The 23146-nt window shown below is 55.7% G+C and overlaps 1 protein-coding gene across 1 annotated transcript in view; it reads right to left on the reverse strand.

Annotated features, from left to right (window-relative positions):
- The window catches only part of TMEM120B (transmembrane protein 120B), a 44989-nt gene that overhangs the window by 1031 nt on the left and 20812 nt on the right, over positions 1-23146 (reverse strand). Inside the window, exons 2-10 of the mRNA XM_006894649.1 lie at positions 20946-21064; positions 17720-17836; positions 16712-16771; positions 16139-16234; positions 10977-11066; positions 3477-3542; positions 2883-2944; positions 1362-1454; positions 397-461 (exon numbers count right to left, since the gene is read on the reverse strand). Of these exons, the coding sequence (XP_006894711.1) occupies positions 397-461; positions 1362-1454; positions 2883-2944; positions 3477-3542; positions 10977-11066; positions 16139-16234; positions 16712-16771; positions 17720-17836; positions 20946-21064 (768 nt within the window). The remainder of the gene's footprint in view (positions 1-396; positions 462-1361; positions 1455-2882; positions 2945-3476; positions 3543-10976; positions 11067-16138; positions 16235-16711; positions 16772-17719; positions 17837-20945; positions 21065-23146) is intronic.

Raw genomic sequence — 23146 nt, forward strand, 5'->3', positions numbered from 1 at the left:
TGCTCAGCCCTGCTGCCCGGCCCTGTGCTCAGCCCTGCTGCCCGGCCCTCTGCTCAGCCCTGCTGCCCAGGCCCCCTGGCCAGGTCCTCTGCTCAGCTCTTCCGGCCCAGCCCCCTTGCCCAGGCCCCTGGTCAGTCCTCCTGTTCAGGCCCACTGCTCAGCTCCCCCTGCCCAACCTCCCTGCCTGAGAGGAGAGGGAGCCAGTCCCACCCCTCATTTCCCATGCTTTGGAGATGACCACCCAAGCCACTCCAGGTCCAACACCAACCAGGGCACCTGGGCACGGGCAGATAAGAGGGCAGAGCTAGGCCACGCTGTCCCCTCCCCCACATCCCCTGGACCCCAGGGCTGTCCTACCCCCAGGATCCAGCCTGGCCCAGTCCCAGGAGGACTCACGTGGCCACAGAAGAGGAAAGGTAGGAGGAAGGTGAGCCCTCGCCACATCCATGACTGGAAGCCTTCTGCAGAGAGGACGACGCGTCAGGGCCCAGACCCAGGATCCCCCGGCACCCGCTGCCTGGCCAGGCCAGCTGCCCTACAGTCATCCAAGCGAGGACAAGCCTGTCACCGTGGACGAGCGCTCCCAATGGAAGTGACTGAGGGCGGGCAAAGCGCTGTCCTGGGGCCTGACGGTTCCTGGACGTCAAGCTGCCTGAAGGAGCCTGTGTGCGTGCTCAGACGTGAACTCAACCCGTCACAGCACACTGCACCCTCATTTCCCTCCGTACAAGCCCCAGTGGAGGCAGCCGGATCTTAAACGCTGGCCGAGTACCTCCTCCCACCACCACCACTGGGCCTGGGCTGGACCACGGAGGGTCACCACGGGGGCCTTGCCAGGCGCACCACGTCCGTGCACCCATGAGCAGGGCTCACTGTCTCCGAGGACAAGCAGGTGCTCGAGTTCATAAAATGAAAAGGGTGGGCACAGACAGGCACCCCAGGAACAAACGCGGGAGATGAACACCGTCCCAGGCACACAAGGGAGATGTGGCCAAGGGGGCAGCACACGAGGCCCGTCCTGTGTCGTTCTAATCGGATGCAGTCCTTTCCAGGACACTGAAAACCTAGCCAAGATTAGTGCCAGGTGTTCAGAGGAGGCTGTGGTGTCGCCTCTCCTGAGCACCTCCCTGGGCATGAATGGGCACCAGGCACCCACCAGAGCGTGTCCAGGCACACGCAGTTACACGTGGCACAAGTGTACGGCACTTGGCATCTCCGCGCACACCACAGGGAGGACCAGCCTCTGCGGCCAGCACGTGGCGCCTGTGGACATGCACCGAGGAGGCTGGCTCTGCTCCTGCTGGGCCAGGATCCCGGGCCAGGTTCGGGTGGGGAGGGTGCCGCTGGGCACTGCTACTCACCCACCGTGAGGTCCAGGTGGTTCCGCTCGCCCAGCGCGCGCAGCCGGTACAGGCAGCCCCTCTGGTAATAGTACTGCAGGAACTGGACGCAGCCTGCAGGGGGACCGCCACGCTCAGGATGGAGCCCGGCAGGGTGGACAGACACCGCCAGGGCCACCGGCCAGCGCCACAGCCGGTCCTGAACCCCAGGCCGAGCGGGTACTGCCCACCCCGCAGCTCCAACTCACCAGCTCGCTGCTCAGCAGAGAAACGGAACAGTTTGTTCCTGTGACGACGACAGCTCTGGGGACCCGACGGGGCAACTGATTCTACCCCGATCTACAGGGGTCCTCTCGGAGGCCTTGTGCCAAGCCTCTGCCCATTCTAGAACTTTCTCCTCCCACTCTCTCACACATACACACACACACTGCCCCCATCTGCCCTGATGATTTATCCCTTGGCTGTGATACAACACAGTTCTAGACTGGAAACCTGTGGAGCTTTCTTGGACATGTACCAGGTACTCCACAGAGCCTGCTGGGGCTGGCGGTATGCCGCGGTGGCTGGCACCGTGCGGGGAGAGCTGTGCCCTGCCCAGAGGGGCTGAGGAGAAGGTAGGATCATTTGAACTCATGATAAATCGTTAGACAAGGCTGTAAACAAGGTCAGTGTATGGAAGGATTTCCTGCGTGTAAAATAAACTCTGTTGTTTGTAGCCTGAGTCAGTCCTAAATCACAGGGACCCCGTGGTGCAGAGCAGAACGGGGACTCCACGGCTGTGAGCCTTCAGGAGCAGCTGGCCAGGGCTGTGTCCCGCAGCACCTCTGCAGGACTCGTACGTGTCTGTCTGTCCTTCAGTACCTGACCCGTTTCACTCAGGACATAGTCTACTAGGTTCCTCTAAGTTATTGGTGAAATCAGACCTCTTTAACCAGACAGGGACAGCTGACTCCTGAACTCAGTGTCAGGGCAGCACCGATCCCAGCCCATCCCTGACGCCGAACCCCTCGTCATCCCTGTAGACTGTGATGTATCACGTCCGGTGGGCTGAGGAGAGCCACAAGGCCACTGCGTCACAGTCCCCACTTCCCGAGAGGCCACTCGAAGCTCAGCTCCCCTGGGGCCAGAGGGCAAGTGCTCTACAGAGCTGGAAGCCACGTGGGTGCTCTGGACCACTGCGCCTCCAGGGCCCCCCTTACACCAGGGGGACCCCACATGTAAGTGGACACGCGCAGCTCAACCTGTGATGCACAAGGTCAGTGAGTCCCCCGAGGACTTCTTCAAAGCTGGAGAGCAGAGTGGGTGTCCCACGTCCCCAAAGGTCCCCCCATGGGCTGGCTTGGGCTGGGTAAGGGTGGGGCCGTGACCAGGGCTCCAGTGGTGGGGTAGACGGCCTTGATCTTGGGGTACAACGGCTCTTTTCTGGGTTTCCTCGGGCCCTCCCTCCCCATGCTGGCCAGGGCACCCCAGAGGCACAGCGATGTCTCCCCAGGCCACCCCCGCCCTGAAGGACTGCCCCCGGCCCTGGGCACAGGTACTCACTCTGAAAAATGGAAAAGGCTAAAAACTGGTTTCGAAACTTCTGATAAATCAGTCCATTGGGCCTGGAGAGACAGGAAAGGCCAAGCTGAGGGGACGGGCCAGAAGTCAGCCTGGGCTGGCTCCACTCCAGCGTGAGGGCCATCTGGTTGGACACCTGTCACCCCACTGATGGCCAGGGCAGACCCAGCTGACCCCTTTCTCCCTCACTGCTTCACATGATCATCCCCCCCAAAGCTGGGCCCTTGGCTCACGAGGACCGTCCCCGACAGATGGGACTGTCCTTTGGTCTAGCTGCTGGCCTGTTAGAAGTCCAAGCGCTCTGAGCCCGTCTCCGCCACAACCTGGAGAGACAGCCGGGCTGCAGCGAGATCGGGACCCCAGCCCTTCCTCCTTAAGTGAGCGACTCGTGGTTGAGAACAGAGGGGAACACGCTAAGCAGCTGTTTCAAGTCCTTTCTAGAACGAGGCAGCCCGTGCTGAAGCCCCCACTCCACAGAGACCCCCAGCCGGTGAGACCCCACAGCCAGCCCCCTGGCCCAGCCTCAGCTTCCTCCAGGCCTGGCCCCACCGCTCCCACCAGGAGGCGGCTACTCACCACGTCAGCATTACTCCCGACAGGAACGTGGACACGTAGTGGTGAGACACCCACCAGCCTTTGATCCTGAGAGGAGAGAGGGGAGCTCAGGCAGAGGAACGTGGAGGCGCCGTAACCCTAGTTCTTGGTGGCAGCCCTGGAGCAGTTCTTGGAACCAGAAATGGGCCCAAGCGATGCCAAGCGACGTTAATGGTTCAAGGGCTCCGAGGGCCGGCGGCCACCCTGTGTCCATGATGACAGACTAGCTGTTTACTTCCCCAAGTCAGCTATGTCCTGCTCGTGACACAGGTGCGGGACAGACGTGGGGTCATCATGCCCTGGGATGGCCCTGATGCCAACTAGTTAACCAGCCGGCTGACCCACCCTACAGTCACCCCCCACCCATGCAGATGCTCAGAGACCCGTCAGGCCCCTCCCACTTCGTGTCACCTTCCCCGCCCTTCCTTCCCCTCCCCTGAAGTGCTCCTCATCTCATCTCCTGTCCCTTGAACCTGCCAAACCCAAGGCCACCCCAGCTTCATACCAGCCGTCCTCAAAGCCCAGGACCCGTGCTTGACTGCCACGTCCCCTGCCCACGAGGCCTTTCTCAAGCATGACCTGAAATGCCACAGCCCCGACAGCCCGCATCCTGGAGTAGGGTGCTTGTTGAGCCCCAACACTACAGAGAACCCCACATTCCTGTGCTTCCCTGCTCCGCCTGGACGCTGCCTTTTGTTAACAGACAGAACCCTCCATCAAGTTCACGGGTGCCATTCTTAGAGCAAGGGCGAGGCGCTTCATGTCTGCACCACATCCTGTGTAATTCTCTTTCAGTATCTCACGCTTCTGTCATGTTACCGCGCACGGGGGAGGCGTGGTGGCACCCTGCATCACACGCTGGGCCGCTACCTCAAAGCTCAGCAGTTCCCACCCACCACGTGCTGGGAGGGAGAGACGGAGTCTCCTCCCGCTAAGACTGGAAGCCTCTGAGCCCCAGTGGGGTCCGCCGAGTGGGAACAGACTCAGCGGCAGCAGGGGGCCAAGAAGCCACACCACTGTCGCCTGACGGTGACCGGGGGCCAGACCCACCATTTCTCTGAAGCCTGCCGTGGGGGGCGCATATTTCACTCATTTTAGGTGTACTTTAACTCCACAGACACGTTCATTCCAGACAACTGAGGACCACGTCCTGTCTTTGAAGGGCCTGCCTGCCTCCCGCCCGGAACAGGTGTACAGCAGATAGTCCACAAACACAGCAGCTCAGAGAGAGTTTCTCCCCAGGGCTGTGCACCCGGGACACCCGCCCCGTCCACTCCCGTCCAGAGGCTGGGAAGACCCTGTTCTCAGACTCGGAGGACCCCCAGCTGAAGGCCCCCCACAGTGAGATGTCAGGCCTGGCTCTCACTGCTGCCCGGAGCTGAGGCGGCCCAGCGGCAAGGGGCTGGAGCCTCCAAACTCTTAAAGATAGAGCGTCACTGAACCAGCTCGTCCAGGACTCAGCTGCTTTGCTACCACCCCCAAACCCTGCACAGTAGGGGCTGGGGGCCAGGAGATGGACCTCAATCTTCCAGGACTTGGAGTGGAGGTCCAGGGTGGTCACGACTCACAAAACAGAGCAATCGTGAGGCACGGGTCCAAGGGGTGAGGTGTGGGGTGAGGTGCGGGGTGAGGTTTCCTTTTTAGCTAAAATCATCCTGCTTTTCGAGATCAAGGCCCAGGTCGGGACCTGCAGCTCTGAGGTCCTTTAGATGACACCTGTCATCCTAAGGGGTGCCGCTGCTGCATGTCAGGGACGCTGCGGTGGCACCCTGTGAAGTCCCCTCATGCCATGCCCCTCCAGGTGGCTTCCGAGAAGTGGGGTGCCCAAGGAGAGGCCAGGTGCGCTGTGGCTTGTCCAGCACCCTCTCCCCAGCCACACCAGCTTACACACACCATCAGCCGTGTCCAGGGGTGTACCTGGGTCCCAAGATCATCAACCACACCACACACCAACCTGTAACATTTCTGCCACTCTTAGGTAAGTGGAAGTTGGGGTGTCAAGGTTTCAATCTGCACGTCCCTTGGTGAAACAGAAGGTTCGCAAAAGAGACAAGATCCTCCTGAGGTGAACTGACACGGGGGGCCCCCAACCATGGGCTTGAGCACGGCAGTGAGTGGGTGGGTGACGCCCCACGATGAAATGCTTCACTCTGCTGAAATCGGGGCGAGCCTACAGAGAACACCAAGCAGGTGGGGAGGGTCTGAGCACCTTCGAACCTGAACCATGGCTGTCCTAAGAGTGGGGACTGGCTACCTTGACCGTCCTGCTCTGTGTCACACGAAGATCACGATGAGCCTTTCTGGTTTACACAAGAAGGATTCACGTGGTTCCTGCTGTGTGCACGTCTTGGATGGTTCACCTGACGGGAACTCGAGTCCAATCAGGTGAAGCCAACGTCCTTCTAGTGACAGAAGTGCCGGCCGGTCACAGTGAGGCGCATCTCTGGCTTCCTTCGTGCTGGTTGGAGCACACGCAGTAACGCAAGGCCCCCCAGCTGAGCTCTCAGTGGCTACACCAAGCTGCTGGGGACCCCTCTGGCTTGGAGGGAAGCACGCCTCACCCCAACGCAGATCTATCTACAGGAGAAAACTGACAGGAGCAACTCTAAGTATCCGACAGGAAGCTGAGGGTGGTGAGTTCACGTTAAGGGGGCTGCTGGGCCAACCCAGAAAAAGGGGGTGAGGACAGATGCACAGCTCAAAGAATGTAATCCGTGTCACTGACGGTCCACCTGGAATCAGGTGACTGCTGTACGATTTGTTGTGTACATTCTCATTAATACATAAAAACCCAAACTCAAACGCTAACAGCCCAAGCAAGAGTGATGGCAGGAAGTAGCCCTCAGTCATCGCGTCTTCTCATCATCACAGACCTCATGTGACTTTGGACAATAAGCTTACGTGTCTCAGCCCCAGCCGGGGAGGCTGCCCGAACGGCGGGAGACAATTTGATATGCTCTGTATTCTTGATAAGGAGCCCAGGAATGACACATGCTAACCAAAGGCTGACAGTTCAAATCTACTAGCCGGTCCATGTTGTTGCTGTTATGTGCCATTGAGTAGCCTGCAACTCACCGTGACCCTGTGTATGACAGCTCTGAAGCCTGCCCTGCCCTGAGCCAGTCTCGCTGACTCCAACCGCCACTGCCCTAGTTATTTTATCAATCCTTGTCATCCGGAGTCTTCCTCTCCTGCACTGTCCCTCCACCATTTGGAGCATGATGTCCTTCTCCAAGGACCAGTCCCTTCTGGCCACGTGCCCAAAGTATGTGAGGCGGAGCTTCAAAATCCTAGCCAACAATGAGAAACTTGGTTTCACCCTCTTCAAGACAGACTTACTTGTTTTCTCAGCGCTCCACCGTATATTCAAGACTCTTCTCCAACACCACAGCTCAGAGGCATCAAGTCTTCTTCTGTCATCCTTAGTCACTGTCCAGCTCTCTGATGCACAGCAAGTAACTGCGAAGACCATGGCCTGGATCAGGTGCACCTTAGTCTCTAGAGTGACATCATTGCTTCTCAGTACCCTGGAAAGGTCCCTGGCAGCAGATTTTACCAATGCAATTCGTCTTTTGATTTCCTGACTGCTGGTGCCAAGAGTGTTGACTGTGGAGGCGAGCCAGCTGTAACTATTAACAACTTCACTCTTTTCTCGATCCATCATGGTGCTGCCAACTGGCCCAGCGGTGAGAATCTCTGTCTTCTTGATGTTGAGCTTCTCCCCATACTGAAGGCTGCTGTTTAACAGTTTCCATGCAAGAAGACTACAGTGCTTGACTTTCTGCAGCAAGCGCTTCAGGTCCTCCTCGGTTTCAGCCGGTCCTTGAGTAAACATAAACATTTACAGCCAGGAAAGTGGGGCTGAAATGGATTCAATGGGAAGGATTTCTTTAAAAAAACAATTTCTGGCACAAACAGGGCCATATAACAGTTGGCACTCAATAAATCCTTCAAGTGAATGGCCTGGCATCCTGGAGGTTCAGCCGGGACAGGACAGCTGACGTGGTGGCAGGTCTCACAGGTGCTATGGGAGCACACAGGGACAGGCCGAGGCGTCCATCATTCTCCGCACCCCATGGTCCTCTTGACTATCAGTCCAGATACCGAGGGGTCAGTGTTCCATCAGCAGAGGTGTGGAGCCCCCACGTGAAGGGCAGTCAAGAGGTACCTGCCAAGCCGTACGAGCCTCGGTCTCAGCCCTGACTCCGGGTCCCTCTGTCCTCCCACTGTGGACACGGCCCAAGTCAGATGCAGACTGACTCACAGCGGCCTCTCACTTCACACCACAGCAAGGCACAGCTCACCTGCCTCGGGGAGTGGAGAGTGGTTCTTCCCAGCGTGGCCCCTGGGATCTGGTCATGTCCACCTGCGCTCCAGAGCATGGCTGTCTCCACCTTCACCCCTGGGCCCGGCCACGTCCACCTGCGCTCCTGGGCCCGGCCACGTCCACCTGCACTCTTGGGCCTGACTATCTTCACCTGCGCTCCTGGGCCCGGCCATGTCCACCTGCGCTCAGGTGTGACCAGGAGCAGGGACATGATCCAGTCGGAGCCAAACAGGCCTGGAGACATGCAGGTAGCCCACCTCTTGGCTCTGCTCTTCCGAGAACTGCAGTGTGGCCTCGCTTCATCCTACGGCTTGAGATCCTCTCGCTTCGGCAAGGATGGGTGGGCGCTGCGTCTGATCCGCGAGCTGGCTGCAGGGGCTTCAGATGAGAGACACGGTGCTCTCTCACTGGGGTCCCTCCCTTCTGTGCTCTCTGGGCAAGATGCCCAGTAGGAGGGGAGGGCTCACCGTGCCCCCCGCCCTCAGCCTGTGGGGGAAGCTGAGTCTCTACTGGATGAGGCACAAGGCTGAGCGGCCTGGAGGTGGACCATTCATGCCGCGCTGTCCCCCCACTGCCCCCACTGGAGCAACGGTACCACAGCACCAGCCTGTGATTCCTGGGCCCACGTGGTGGGAGAGAGGCCCCTAAAAAGGTACATGGTCTATAGAGCCTCTGGGGGCTCAGAAGACCCAGACTGAATTCTCTCCGGATCCCCACCTGCTGTCAGTAAATGTACGCGAACCGCCCCCAAGCCTGAGCTCAGGGACCACCCTCTGCTCAAGGACCGCCCTCCTGCACCACCGCCCAGCCTGAGCTCCAGAGGGGCCTCGGGAAGGACCCCACTTCCTGCTATGGGGACAGAAGCCATTCGGCTTCCTTCCCCTCTCCATCTTTTGAGTGTACCCTACTCTTGTAGGGACCCTCACTCAACCCTGCTGCATTCTCCATGGTAACCCCCATCCCCTTCATCCAGAGCTTGGCAACTAGGAAAAAAGCTGAGCAGAGTAACTCTTACTAAAGTGTAAAAGACTACAAGTAGCTGGTCATGTGACAGCTCTCAGCATTCTTAACTCTTCATGACCCCTGGGAAATGCGGCCCACCAACACCTCCCACATGTGAGATTTAGTGGGAAGCCACGATCCCACTCTTAGGGCATCCTGCCATTTAATGGGGGCCTGCATGAGTCTGAAGATACCTCACCTCATTTGACTACCCTCAGCCCTGAGGACCCCCTGCGGTGTCTCACTACCATAATCCACACCCACAGCCTCTGAGTGGGTCCTGATTCTAGCCACCCCGTCAGACCCAGAAATGCCCCTCTGAGTGTCCAAGCCTGGCGTCTCTAGACGGCCTCCTCCTCACCTGCAGAGCAGTGGGGACTGAACTGCCGAGCTCAGCCGCTGGGCAGTAGCCACTGTGCTACCGGGGCTTTTTTCAGTCTGTATTAACAGAAATTGCTTTTCTTCAAGATGCCTTCTATTACAGAAAACACGGTTCCAACCAAAAATTCCAAGTAAATCGGAAAGCTTCAGAGCTGTTGTACACAGGGTCTTGAGAGAGTACAACTGAGTCCAGTCAAAGGGTGAAGGGCCAAGATCTGTCGCCTGTGGACACAGGAGGGGAACACCTAGGTCCCTGTCAACTGCCTGGCTCCATCGCGCCCCAAGTCCCCCCCCCGGAACCACCTAGGAGCAGAAAGACACTCACACTGGCTGCTGCCAGGACAGGCCTGACTTCCTGTAACGCTATGGGCAGCGGCTGGACAGCCGGTCGATCCTGCCCCACCGTCAGGAGGTCCACCAGGCTCACCATGCCTGGAGGTTTCCTCGCTGAATCTTCCTCTCCTTCACTGCCCTCCACTTTTCCCACCATCATGTCTTTGTCCAAGGACTGGCCCTTTCTGACAATACGCTCAAAGTAAGGAGACGAAGTCCACAGCCACGCTCTTCGCCGTTAAGGAACGCCCTGGCTGGCTGGCTGGCTTCCGCAGCCCGTGGGGCCCTCCGCGCTCTGCACACTACAATTCTACGGCACCATCTCCTGTCCTGGCTTCCTTCCTGTCCAGCTTCCACACACACAAGCAGCAACTGAAGACCTTGATGAGGCGCACCTTAGTCTTTGCGCTGACGTCCTTGACACTATTCTCTCTAAAATCAAGAACTCTGAGTATTACGGATTGGCACAGTGGCTGCAACTAGGGGCTCAAGCAGCAAGGACTGAGACACCGCAGGGCCTGGGCAGCGTTTCGTTCTGCTGTCCTCGTTGTACCCAGTGCCGTCCGGTGTGAACAAACCCTGACTTGACTGCACACCACCACCGGTGTTACTTGTCGGGGGGTCTTCTCCTCCAATGCTTCCCGAGCACGGGGCACTGACCGTCCAACCTCAGATGGTGCTGGGGGACATGACCTCTCCCGACCTTCCCTCCATGTCCTGATTCGAATAGTCTCCACTGCTGTGATGTATCAAGTCAGAGTGACCCTCCAGTGGCTTTTCAGAGGCAGTAAAGGGCACAGAGGAGACCCCCAGGCTTATCCCGCGGAGAAGCGGGGGGATACTCTGTACCTCTGGGATCGCAGTGCAGCTTCTCACCACCAGGCCAGAGCCTCAGTTACGAGCTCGGGTATCTTTAACGATGCTCCTGATTGGCTCATCTCCCTTTTCAGACACACACACACACGCACGCACGCACGCACGCACGCACAGGAGGCAGCCTCAGAGCCTTCAGGGAGCAAGGGTCACTCAGCTCAACTGTATTGAGAATACACAACAAAAGGATAATATTTCAACACTCTCCTTTTTTCTGCAAATGACACTGGGTTTCCTTCATAATTTTTCCTTTTTAAGTAATTCACTTTGGAAGCAGGAGTGGCACCCACTTCCTAAACAGCATGCTTCCGGAAACTATGAACTTTGATAAATGTCGATGGTTGTAGAGGGGCTTCAGGCCTTTGAGTCATGCTCGACTCAAAGGCAATCAACAACAAGCAGTAATTCATAATCATTTAAATGAAAAAGGGTGGTTTAAAACGTGCAGAGAGTGTGGGCCTGTGACAAGGTCTGGCGGACGCCGTGGGTGGGACAGAGCAGACGTGAGCAGTCACATGTGTCGCACCCCCAGGAGATGGTGGGCCCCCGGCCTGTCCCCCCGTTACCTCGAGCCATTGCTGATGAGGATACTCTCCCGGATGGTCAGGGTGCAGTAGTACCACACGAGCAGGAAGTTGAAGACTTCGTCTGTCACCCTGTCGAAGACAAGGAGCGTGACAACCAGGGACGGGTGACCCAACCCCAACCGCAAGAGAGAAACAAGATAGGCACTGGGGTTTCCTGGGGAAGCCCTGTCCCTGCAATTCCCCAACCGGACCCCAGGAAGGCAGGGAGCTGGCTTCCCAGTCACCACCCCTTCCTCCTAGAAGGCGTGGCCCCCAAGCATCGTCCCACCTGTCCTGCCACCTGCCATCTGCCATCCCACCTGTCCTCCAAGCCCTCCCTGAGGTCCCTCTGTCCTATCACCCTTAGCAACCTGCTGAATTCTTTCCCTTCACTGTAATGTGAGCGGAAGTGTACAGAGATACGGGTTTTCCATTCAATGAGTCATACAGATTTTGGTTTGGGACACGGATTTGAACTCTCACAATGGAACAGCATTCTTCCCAGTTCACCTCTGTGTAAACTGCTTCCACTTGTCCTTTTCTAGACCTGCCTGGCTTCTGAGCCGTAGCCCTGAGCCAAGGGTGTCCTATGATCTTATGTAGAAGGTTGTTCTAAGGTAGTAAATTCTTCATGAATCCTAACACCCTGGGGAGTAAGTGTTCGTTGCTGGAGTTTCCTGAACACCCAGGTTAACTGTCACAGTATGGTTCACAGAGTTCTGTTCTGAGCAACAGTTATCATTCATAGAGTTCTGTTCTGAGCAACGGTTATCGTTCACAGAGTTCTGTTCTGCAGTCTAGTCTGGGGAGCAGTGCCTGGGCTCTTCAAAGGCTGCAAGTGGCCGTGCATGTGGAACAAAAGAAAAAGGAAGAGGAAATGAAAGATTCAAAGAGAAAAATTAGCTTCCAGGACACACATGGACATCTCAGTGCAACAAGACCCGGACGGAGCCCAGCAACCACAAGCGTCCATTCTCATCGGGCCTCAGAACACATCCTCCTAAGAAATGGGGGAAAACTGAGGAGCAAACGTCAAGTTCTTAAAAATCCAGACACCCTGGAGCAGTGGAGGCTGGAAAGCTCGCCCTGAGCGACTCCGTAGACTCTGAACCAAAACTAGCCCTGAGGCCACCTTTTTAGCTAAATGACCACCAGTTCACAAAATTAAAAAAACAAATCTGTGAATACTGTGCTTCTTAAAAAAAAACCCACACAAATCACCCACAGGAGACTCAACTGTCAGTAAATTCCTTTAAAACAAAGATGAGAAGGTAAAGGGGAAGGGGAACTCGATTCATGAAAACAGAACCACCAGAACAGAAATTCCGAGACTCTAGCATATTGGGAACACCCTGTGTGACCTCCTTGGGGCTCTGTCAGACCTGCAAGGGTGGGGAGGACCCTGGTGAGATGGGCTGACCGTGGCTGCAACACGGACCTGAGCACAGCAAGCTGTGGCCGGTGCAGGACCGGCTGCCCCTAACATCGCTGTGAGTCTGAACCAACTTAAAGGCACCTGACAATAACTCCCCATTTTACTGATGAGGAAACTGAGGCTCAGAGCGGGGAGCTGGACATCTCAGACCACACAGCTGGTAAGCACAGGAATGCCCAGAGCTGGACCTGATTACTTCTACCTGGCTCAACCCTGAGGAGGTCCTGGTCTGAAGGTGGGAGGACGCAGCTTCCGACCCGCCAGCTGCCTCCGTGATGCCTCCTGAAGACCAGAGGGCCCGTAGAGTGGGGACGAGGGGGGGGGGATGAGGAACAGCAGACAGACAGAAGCACGGAAGCTAAGGGCTCAGTCCAAGGCCACATGGACAGGCCAGGAGGCCCAGCACTGGACACTGACACAGGCAGGGACAATGGCCACATGATGACAGAGACTGGAGCAAGGCAGTAACCAGCAACCAGTAGAAGCTGGAGACAAGGAATGGTCCTCCTTGGAGCCTCGGGAAGGCCCTGCCCCATCACCACTTCACAACACGAGGACTTGGCCACCCCACAAGCTCACCCTCAGAGGGCCCTGGACGTCCTGCCCCGGAGGTCCTGCTGCGTCTCAAGACCTGTACCCCTTCCTGTGGGGCCCGTGAGCAGGCATTCCTGATCTGTAGCCCCTGCCCAGCAGGAGAGCGGGTCAGGCCTCAGGCAGCGGGCGGCACGGGCCCAGGGCACGGGAAAACCTTTGTCTGGGCATCAAGTAAGTAGACCAGCAGCTGGATGCCCGGCCAAGCGGCTGCCAGGAAATGAACCCTTGACACGAGGGCCAAGTGCCCGAGCTGTACTTGGCCATCTCCCTTCAGGCAGAAAATCCAGGGCCAGAGGGAGAAACTGAAAGCCTCTGGGTGAGCCCCTCAGCCCCCGCCACCTCACCCTCCAGCAGCAGGGCCTTGTCCTGCTTAAACAATAACCGTAATGTTCTCAGGGGGCACCACCATGTGCCAGGTGCTGTCCTAAGCCCTGACGCCTACAGTGTTAGCTCAGTTAACCATCACGACACCCCCTTGTTCTACAGATGAAGAGGCTGAGGGTCAGAGAGGACCTGTGCCTGCGGAAACAGCCAGTCAGCCATGGGACCTGGATTCAGACGCAGGCAGTCTGAGCTCTTCTTTTTAACTTTTTAAAAACTAAGATACAGTCCACGCACCATAAAATAAAACAGCCTTTCAAGTGTATAACTCACTGGGTTTGAGTTTATTTAGAGTTATATAACCTAACACACTAATTCCAAAACATTTGTCACCCTAAAAAACAATGAAACACAGGCCGATATTCCTCTGGTACTCTTTCCTTTCAGCTAAGATGCACCTGACATTTGTGACAATGTCTCTAGTGCCACGGCCTTATCTAAACCCAGCTTGTATTTCTGGTAGGTCTGTCGATGTGCTGTTCCAGTCGTTTTAGGATAATCTTCAGCAGGATTTTGCTTGTGTGTGAAATGAGTGGTAGTGTTTGACGATTTCCACACTCTGTCGGGTCACCTTTTCTTGGCATGGGTGTAAACACGGATCGCTTCCAGTCAATTGTCCAGCTTTCCTAGCACAACCTGGGGAGCACATTCAGGGCAGCATCTGTTTGCTGACATACATAAGCTGGTATTCCATCAAAGCTGACCTTCCAATGGGTTCTCAGAGACTTTAAATCACAGGAGGAGACTGTGCATCTTTCTCCTATGGAGCAGCTGGGCCTCATTCAGGCTCTAGTCTTCTCAGTCACTTGCTATGCACCTGAGAGCTGGGCAACGACTAAGAGATGCCCTTGAGTCGTGGTGTTGGAGAGGAGTACTGAACACAGATTCAACAGACCGCCAAGGGAACTAACAGTTCTGTCCTGGAGAGGGTGAAACCAAGTTGCTCCTTAGAGGAAAGGATTCTGAAGCTCAGTCTCACATACTGTGGCCATGTGGCCAGGAGGAACCAGTCCTTGGAGACAGACATCATGTTCAGAAGGGTGGAAGGACAGCGCAGGAGAGAAGACCCAGGAAGAGATGGTTTGACACGGTAACTAGGGCAACAGGGGTAGGTGTGTCGGAGTCAGTGAGACTGGCTCAGGACAGGGCAGGCTTCAGAGCGGCTGTGCACAGGGTCGCTGAGCTACAGGTGACTCGATGGCACAGAACAACAAAAAGTCCAAAAAGACACCCTTGTACCTACTGTTAGTCGCTCCCCATCTCCCCTGGCTTAGAGTAAACCAAGTCCTTGAAAACACAGGTCTGTAATGATATAACGTGGGAGATATGGAGTGATCCCCTATTATTGATAAACTGTAAAGGATGAAGGGGGAATGCATCACCCTGAGGCCAAAACAGCCCTAATATGATGCAAAGAGTCTCCCTGATGTGGCCTGTCACGCCCTCTGTCTCAATGGAGGTTAAAGGGGAAGAAAGCAGCACGTCACCAAGGACGTGTCCCACGCCGGAGCAGCACACGTTCTCCCCGGGGGCTCTGAGAGGAAGGTCCAGGACACAGGAAGGGCAGGGGACATTCAGGTCCCCCAGACGCTGAGGCTACAGGTGGCGAAGGAGAGAAGGCCTGGCCCCACCCGTAATGGGCAGCAGCGGGGTCAGTTCCCGAGAGCTGGCACCCTGACCTTGGACTTCGAGTCTCCTTGACTGTAAGTGTGAAATCTGTTCAAGCCACCCGTTTGTGGAATCTTCAGGACACCGCACCTGCGCTCCCGGGAGCTACGAATCGACTTCGTGCGTCCAGGGATTTGTCCATTGTAGACACTGCATCTAAATCACCGTGGACGTGGCCTTCTGTGGCTGCTTTTCCCCAGCGCGAGGCTGCCCACTTCCCAGCACCTCCTAGCACGTGTCAGCACAGCATAACGTCCAGTGGCTGAGCCATGTCCCACCGCAGGGATACAAGCCGCTGCTGGTCACGCGGCCCAGGACTCAGGCTGCTTGTCAGAAGGTCAGCAGGTCAACCACGGGGCAGCCGCTCCAGGGATGCGGCGATGCCAGTCGGCTTCTGTAAGGATTCCGGCCTCGGAAGCTGACGGGCCAGCTCTCCTGTGTCCCGTGAGTCCGAGTGGACTGGACAGCAGCAGGTGACGGTGTGGACACACCACACGGGCCTCTTTCGCACTGTCATCGGCCTTTCTAGGCACCTGTAACAGGTATTTATGGGACGACTGGGGACTGCACGGAACTGTCAACTTCCCTTTGCTACCGCTGCTGACCGCTCTGAAAGGGATCACCGGAGAGGGTCCACCCCGAAAGGGATCACAGCAGAGGGTCCTGTATAGAGCAGGAAAAACGTCCAGGCCCGCCGGTCTAGTGGAGACTGCAGTCAGCCCTCAGCCCATGGCCCTTAGGAGGCCTCGGACCCCAGCACCAAAGGCAGCCTGTGCCTCAGCTTTCGGCAAATCACATCACGGGCCGGCTGAGGAGGCAGACAGTCATGACCGGGCGACGGGAGGCCGGCGCCTCTGAGCGCTCAGCCACTCGACACGCAGGGCGCCCCGAGGAGGCTCGCGGAGGGAGGGTGTGGAAGGGGGGCTGCTGCCTCGCGGGGAGGCTCAGCAGCACAGCTGTGAACCACTGCGCCGGCTGCTCTGGGAGCTTCACTCAGACGCCCCCTCACCTCATCGCCTCGGATACTGCGGAAGCAGGAGACCCTGGCCCCCTCCCTGCCCCCGCACGCACGCCCAGCCCGTACCTGTAGTGAAGGAAGAACCGACAGGCCACGGCACCGAGGAGCAGGATGATCGTCAGGTACAGCTTGAACTTCTCATACTCGTCCTTATAGGCGAACCTGCCGCCACAGACCCGCCAAGGTCACGCACGGCACGTGGCCTCAGGCCCTGGCTGACCACCGCCCCCACTGGGGTCTCCCCTTGCCCTTGAATTCATGGGGACAGTCGGTGAGAGGACGACGGTCCCTGAACCAGTGGTTTAGGGCCCGAGGAGAGGGGCTCAACCAGCCTATCCAAGCTGGGACACCAAGGTTCGCTTTCTTCTGGAAGCGGATCAGCTTCCACTTCCACGAGACAAGTGTGCGGTAAGGTCTGTGCGATAAGGGACGTGGAGGGGCCCGTCCACACAGCACAGTCCGTAAAAGGAAAGTAAACCTCCCCAGAGCTCCTCCCATGGAGGAGTGGCCCTCAAGGACCGAAACTGGAGCCCAGCTGTGAGCCTGCGGATGTGCTTTTATCTGTCAGGATCCTAGCCTGGGACCATCTCTCCTGAGCAGAGAAGAGCACAACGCTCGGGCCAGAGAGACGACACGTACTTGGCCTGGTTGCTGAGAAGGGTCACATTCACGTTGCCCAGGACCAGGTTCAAGTAGAGCCTAGAAGGAAAAGAGAAGTGAAGCTCTTGCGTTTTGCTTTTACAGAATGCGGACTAGGCCGTGGCCTGGCAGCAGAATGGACACGTCCACTGGGGAGAAGGGCAGCCAGGCTCGCGGCCGTGGGAGGTGAGGCTTTGTCGCACATGCTCCGGTCATGTTATCGGAAGGGGCCATCTCTGCAAAAGGACGTAATGCTGGAAAAGGACATGGTCAGCACAAAGAGAGGGTGACCCTCCCGCAGAGGGGCTGACCCCGTGGGGGTGTCAGCGAGCTCAAACAGCAACGGTGAAGACGCCCAGCTGCGTGCGGTCCTGGTGCACACGGCTCACCGTGACCCCCAACGGCCCCACGTGCACCTCACGACAACAGGAAGACAGCTGGGAGGTCCTGCTAGTGGGCTGAATGGTGTCTGTCCGAACACCTAAAATCAGTGAGTGAGACCTTATTTGGGGAAAAAAGTTTTCAAAGATGTCCTTAAATTAAGCCCCTTGAGACAAAATTTGGATTGAAACTAAAAAACTCACAACTTTCAGGTCAGAACTGGTTGAGAGTTGACCCGCCACCGGGTTTCTGAGGCTATAAACAAGGCCGTCATTCTCCTGAGCGGGTGCCTGGTGGATTCGAACCACTAGACACTTGTCTTTGTAGTCTTCCTACAGACTATGTCCCCAGGATGCCCTCCTGAATTCAGGGTGGGCTTTAAATCCAATGACAGTAAGCGAGAGGAGTAAGATTAAAGAAAGTGAAGAGCAGAGACGGAGTAAGGGACGGTGAAGCCAGAAGCAGTGTCCCCAGAGGTTCCTCGAAGGAGTCCTTCCGGGGAAAGCCACCACCCAGCCCTGGAGTCCTTTCACATCCCTCCCTCATGTCCTCTTTTCCTCTGGACCTCAAATGCCCACAGGGAGGTGGAAGGTGAGTGGATCAGGTGTTCCAGTCCCCAGCTCCTACCCGTTCTTCTTTGGCAGGTAGGCCTCCATGTCAAAGAAGACGTTCTGGCGTTCCTTGATGCTGGTGCCCATTTGCTGCACAAGCTCCACTTCCTCCTGGCTGGCATGGCTTTTGTACCTGCGGCCAGAGGAGAAGTGAGGGCATCAGATCGGAGAGAGGATTTAGATGCACCATCTTCCCACCGTCCCCATCCTGACACTCTGACAGCCTCGGTTCTCCACCTGCTCTCTCTGGGTTTGATCCTCCGGCCTTCTGGGTTTGACCCTGGAGCCTCCGGTCTGATCCTGGAGCCTCCTACATCTGCTCTCTCTGGGCTTGACTGTGGTGCCTGAATCTGCTCTCTCTGGGCTTGACTGTGGTGCCTGCATCTCTGGCCTCGATTTGATGGTGGTTCCTCCATCTGTTCTTTCTGGGTTTGATTCTGGTACTTCCATCTGTTCTGAAGTTGAGTCTGGTTTGTTACTAGCTGTGTGACCTTGGAAAAGGACCATTCTGCCTTATTTTCCACACCCTACAATGGGGATAATATCAGGCCTGCCTCATAGACACTGCAGTTGTAAAGACTAAATGCTTTGACACAAAATAAGGCCTTTAGGAATGGCATCCCTCGCACTCGGCGTTCACTGGAGCTTGGCTGGCAGTACTATTCTCCGGCTGCTCTTTGCAGAGGACAAGCACAGAGATTACTGGGAGGGCAGACAAGGGCGTGGGAGTGTAAGTCTCCTGTCAGCAGGGGAAGCCAGTCCCTGCAGGGACATCATGGGTGTCAAAGGAGAAAGTCAACACGACAGAGGAAGATCGTTAACAAGACAGAGCAACACAATGGCTGCACCATGAGCTCACGCACGCCATCACCGTGAGGGTGGCCAGACCGGGCCGGTGCACTCTTCTGCACATGGAATCATTAGCAGATGGAATCATCTCAAAGGCACCTGGCCACAGTGTCTGTGGGCGCAGACGGCCACGCCAGTGATCTACTCTACTGTATGCGTGGTCACTGCAAGTCGAAACCAACTAAATGAGCTGCGACCAACTCAACTCACTTAGTGCACTCTCTCGGGACGAGGGAAAGCAGCCAGCATGCCCTCAGAAGGTGGAGGTCCATGCTGGGGGAGCCTCGAACTCCCATGTTAGCCTCGTGGTTCCCTGGGTGACGCGGGCCACCCCCACCACAGGACACTTGTCACGTCTGGAGACATCATTAGATTTCACAACTGGTGACACGGTACCACTGGCATCGAGTGAGGAGAGGCCAAGAATTCTGGCCAGCACCCCACAGTGCACAGCAGCCCCTACAGCAGAGAACCATCCAGCCCAAAATGCCAACAGCGCCAAGACTGAGAAGCGAGAGTGAAGGAGACACTGGAGTCTTGTGGTCAGTACAACACGTCTTCCCAAGAGCAGGCATCTCACTGGAGCCACCTGAAGGAATGAGAGTCATGAGAAAGCAGACACACAGCGAATTCTGACTGTCACTGGACAACAACCGCCTTAGTGGGGACCTGATTTGCCAAATAAACTCTCACCAAAAACACAACTGAACACAGACGGAGGCCTTTTATAAAGCCATTCATCTCTGTTATAAAGCCATTCATCGCTCTGTTATAAAGCCATTCATCGCTCTATTGGTTGTCCCAATAACAGTATTAGGAGTATGATCAAGAACTTTCCCCAAATTTGTCCAAGACAGAAGTCACAAACTCTGGAATGAAGGCCAGCTAAGTGACCTGGAACAAGCCGCTCCAAGCCTTGGAGTCCCCGACTGCTGGGGGAGTCACAGCATGTTCTACACCCCCTGAGAAAGGAGCAGAGACGACGTGCGGGTGGCGGCTGAGTCCAACTTCCACCTGTTTCACAAAGGGGAACTGTCCCCAACAATAATAACCACAGCAGCAGACAGACAGACAGCTGCACGGTCAGCTATGCCACCCCTCAGCTCCTGCACCTCCTTCTACCAACCATCTGGGTCTGATACTTGCTGCCGACTCACACGTTTTACTTACAAAGTCCAGGTTCGGTCTGGCAGCACAAATGCAAAAAAGCCTCCAGTTTCCTCAATCATCCAGCAAACACAACCTCTGACTGTGACTACACCTCCCAGGTTGCTCCGGTTCTGACTTGCCACAATCTCTTCACCTTTCTTTCCATCGTCAGCACCAGGGTACCTCACAGTGTGGAAAGCACTCTCTTATCTTGGTCCCACAGCTGTTAATGATCTGCATGACGATGCGTCCACAGTGAAGGTAGCTGACAATACAAGGTCTAGAAAAACCAATTTCTAAGGGTTCTGACACCCCCTCCCCTTACAGGGAATGAGAGTTTGTCTCCAGTCATGGGATGTGAAGACCAAGTCATGAACAGAGTCTTAAGCTCAGGTACAGTCAGATCCCAGAGATGTTTTAGGCTCAGTTCCAGATCAATGCAATAAAGTGACTATTAAGATAGAGCCGGTCATAGGATATTTTGTTTCCTAGTGCTTGTAAAAGCTACACTGATGCTATAACATTAAGTGTGCAAGAATAGTAAAAGAAGTCTGAAAGATTGAGAATGATCCAAATTAGACCAGAGGCACAAGGTCAGCACACACTTGCTTGACAGAGGGTTACTACAAATAAAAATTCATAAAAAAAAGGATTATCTGCAAAGCTAAATGACAACATGAGTGATGCTTGTATGTCCCCTCGCCCCGCCTGTCAAACTCTAGACCCTACACTTCTCCCCAGTGAGGAGCTGAGCTGTTTCTCTGCGCTGTCAGGCTGCTTCTTACAACGGCACCCCCACTCTATGAGCAGTAACCTCTGATCTATTCCCTCAGAAGGTTCCAGGACAGCTGCCCCACCACCACGTCAGGAATGGCCATAAATTGGGTCATGAGCAGTCACATGACCAGTTCCGGCCAATGAGGATTGTACCCAGACCCTCTGAGCAAGCTCTGGGAAAGAAGTGTTCTCACTGGACCTGGATGGCCAAACAAGTGGGAAGGAAGGCTGGCAGGCAAAAGGCCGGTGGTGGCCACCAAAAGGGGATGGCTGACAGCGGACCTGAGAGTGCAGCTGACCTGGAGGAACACAGAACCTGGAGAAGAGACTCACTCCCCAAAGTCTCCTATGTGAACTCCTGATTCCAGGGCTCCTCGTGGTTCACTCCACCTCCTGTCTGAGCCAGTCTGGAGCTGAGTTTCGGTCCCTGCCAAGAAGGCAGGAGGCCGAGCGCCACACCCGCGTACCTCTGGAGTGAGTACTTCAACTCCTTGAGCCGCTTCTTCTGCTTGTTGATGGAGCCGCTGCACAAGGTCTGCAGGGCAGTCAGTTCCTCCAGCTTCTGCTTGTAGATCTTGTGGGTTTCCTACAGGACACAGGACGTGGAGGGGGAAAACGAGTCATTTCCATGAAGTGCTGTGATCACACTGGACAGCTTCAATGGTGCACTGGCAAGGTGGATGGGACAGTGCAGGCTGAGGCTCGGGGACAGCAGCCTGGCCAGCACCAGGGTCGTAACTGCTGCCTTTCCTGTCTCGCTTCCTTCCTCCCGTGGGCGCCAGCGAGCAAATACACCTTTGTCAACTCTTAGTCTAGAGGATCTGGGATGTTGACTGCCTCTGCCGCCAAGTGTCTCAGATGGAGTTTTAACCAATCAGTATCTACCAACCCCGATTGGTTCAGTGGACACATGACTCAAACTGGGCCACTGAGTGTCAGGTCAGGGATTTTGGCAGAATTCTTGGTTTAGAGACACTTCCTTTGTCCTGGGATTGCTAATCTGGTAAGATGCCTCTGGGGCTTTGGAGTTGGGGAAGCCAGCCCGAGAATGAGGCCCAGCGGCGGAAATAGAATTTAGTAAGAAGAGAGTTCTCGTGGTATTTCAGCCCCTAAAGGTGAACAGGTGTGAGCTCGGTGTATAAATGAACAAAGTCCTTTTCACGTAAAGCAGCTTGTGTTAAGTCTGCTGCTGGCAATAAGCGAGGCCTCATGAAGTCACCAGGAGAAGGTGTTTCCTCCCTCACAGCCAGGTTCCAGGACCTCCAGAGGAGGCATGCCAGGACCCCGACACCTCATCTTTGGAAATGACCACTCAGGATTCACGGTGGGAGAAACACAAGGGAGCACAGAAACGGCCCAACAGTTTCCGCCTGGCACGTTCCCCTAGTAACTAATGCCGTACGTGGGGACACGGCCCCTTACCTCGAGAGTCGTGGTCACCATTCAAACTGAACACCACCAATTTGCAGAAACCAACGTGGATATGAGGACGATGATTCTAAAATGAGTAAACCCACAGGACCCACGGTTCAGGGACAACTCGGTCAACTGGCGTGACACGGTCCACAACCATCACGCGGGGTCCCCTCGCGAGGAGAGCAGTGCAGGGGGTCTTACAGGTTTGTCTGTAAGTGCTCATCTAAGACACAGCTTCATGTTTAGAGTCGCCAAGAGCCAAATGGTAGGAAGGTAACGGGAGGTTCAGAGAAGCAGCAAGCCTGCAGTGGCCAGCCCCTCATCGACGCTGGGCTAGGAACTGGATGGTGCCCGGTGGCTCCACTCACCGTGCTGGGCGGGTCCCCAGTAACCGGTCCCAGGTGGATGGGGGAGCAGAACTCAAATGCTTACTTTTTTAAAAAGCATTCCAGGGCTCTGGTGGCCTAGTAGCAAGAAGCTGCTCTGCAATTCCAGAGGTGTGCTGTTCGAATCCACCAACTGCTCTGCTGGAGGAGGGACAATCTCCTCCTATACCAGCTACATCTGATGTGACGGTACACACACACACACACACACAAAATAATAATAATTTTAAAAAAAGCTTTGCAGGCAAAGTGGAACAGAGAAGTGAGGCCCTTCTGTGACTGCCACTCTGGCTGTTCAAGCCCATTCCCTGAGATCACTGCTCAGGAAAGAGCAGGGTGGCACACGAGGATGTGCACTCAGACGACAGGAGCCCAACTTCAAAATCATCAACAGGCCCCAAAGGGCCAGCAGATTCTCAAAAGCAAAGATAATTGGGGGGGCACATGGGGACACACACGACAGGAACCCTAGAGTACTTGAAAAAGAACAAAAACAGGAGACTAGAGCAAGGGCTACATGGTGGAGGGGACCTGAGGGAGGGTTTGTAAAACAATGAAAGAATCTTTTCTTTTACTTTTCCATAATTTTTGGACTCATGTACTTATAACTTGTTAGTCAAATTTGTGTCTTCTAGGTTGCAACACCCCCATGATACATCTTCAAGGATATGAACATGTACGGCCAAGCACAATCAATAAGAGTGCATCTAAATTCCAAAATCAATCTCCATAATAGTCTATGTGTTTCCTACTGCCAAAGGGGCCCTTTAGAGTAGTGAGAGAAGATCTTCACCCTGAAACCCACAGCGTCCCTTTTCAGCAGGAAGTAGCTAAGAGAATACGCCATCCCCTTTTCCTTATGACTC

This window comes from Elephantulus edwardii, unplaced genomic scaffold, assembly GCF_000299155.1.
Source record: "Elephantulus edwardii isolate Elephantulus edwardi_28Jun2011 unplaced genomic scaffold, EleEdw1.0 scaffold00148, whole genome shotgun sequence".
Lineage (NCBI taxonomy): Eukaryota > Metazoa > Chordata > Mammalia > Macroscelidea > Macroscelididae > Elephantulus > Elephantulus edwardii.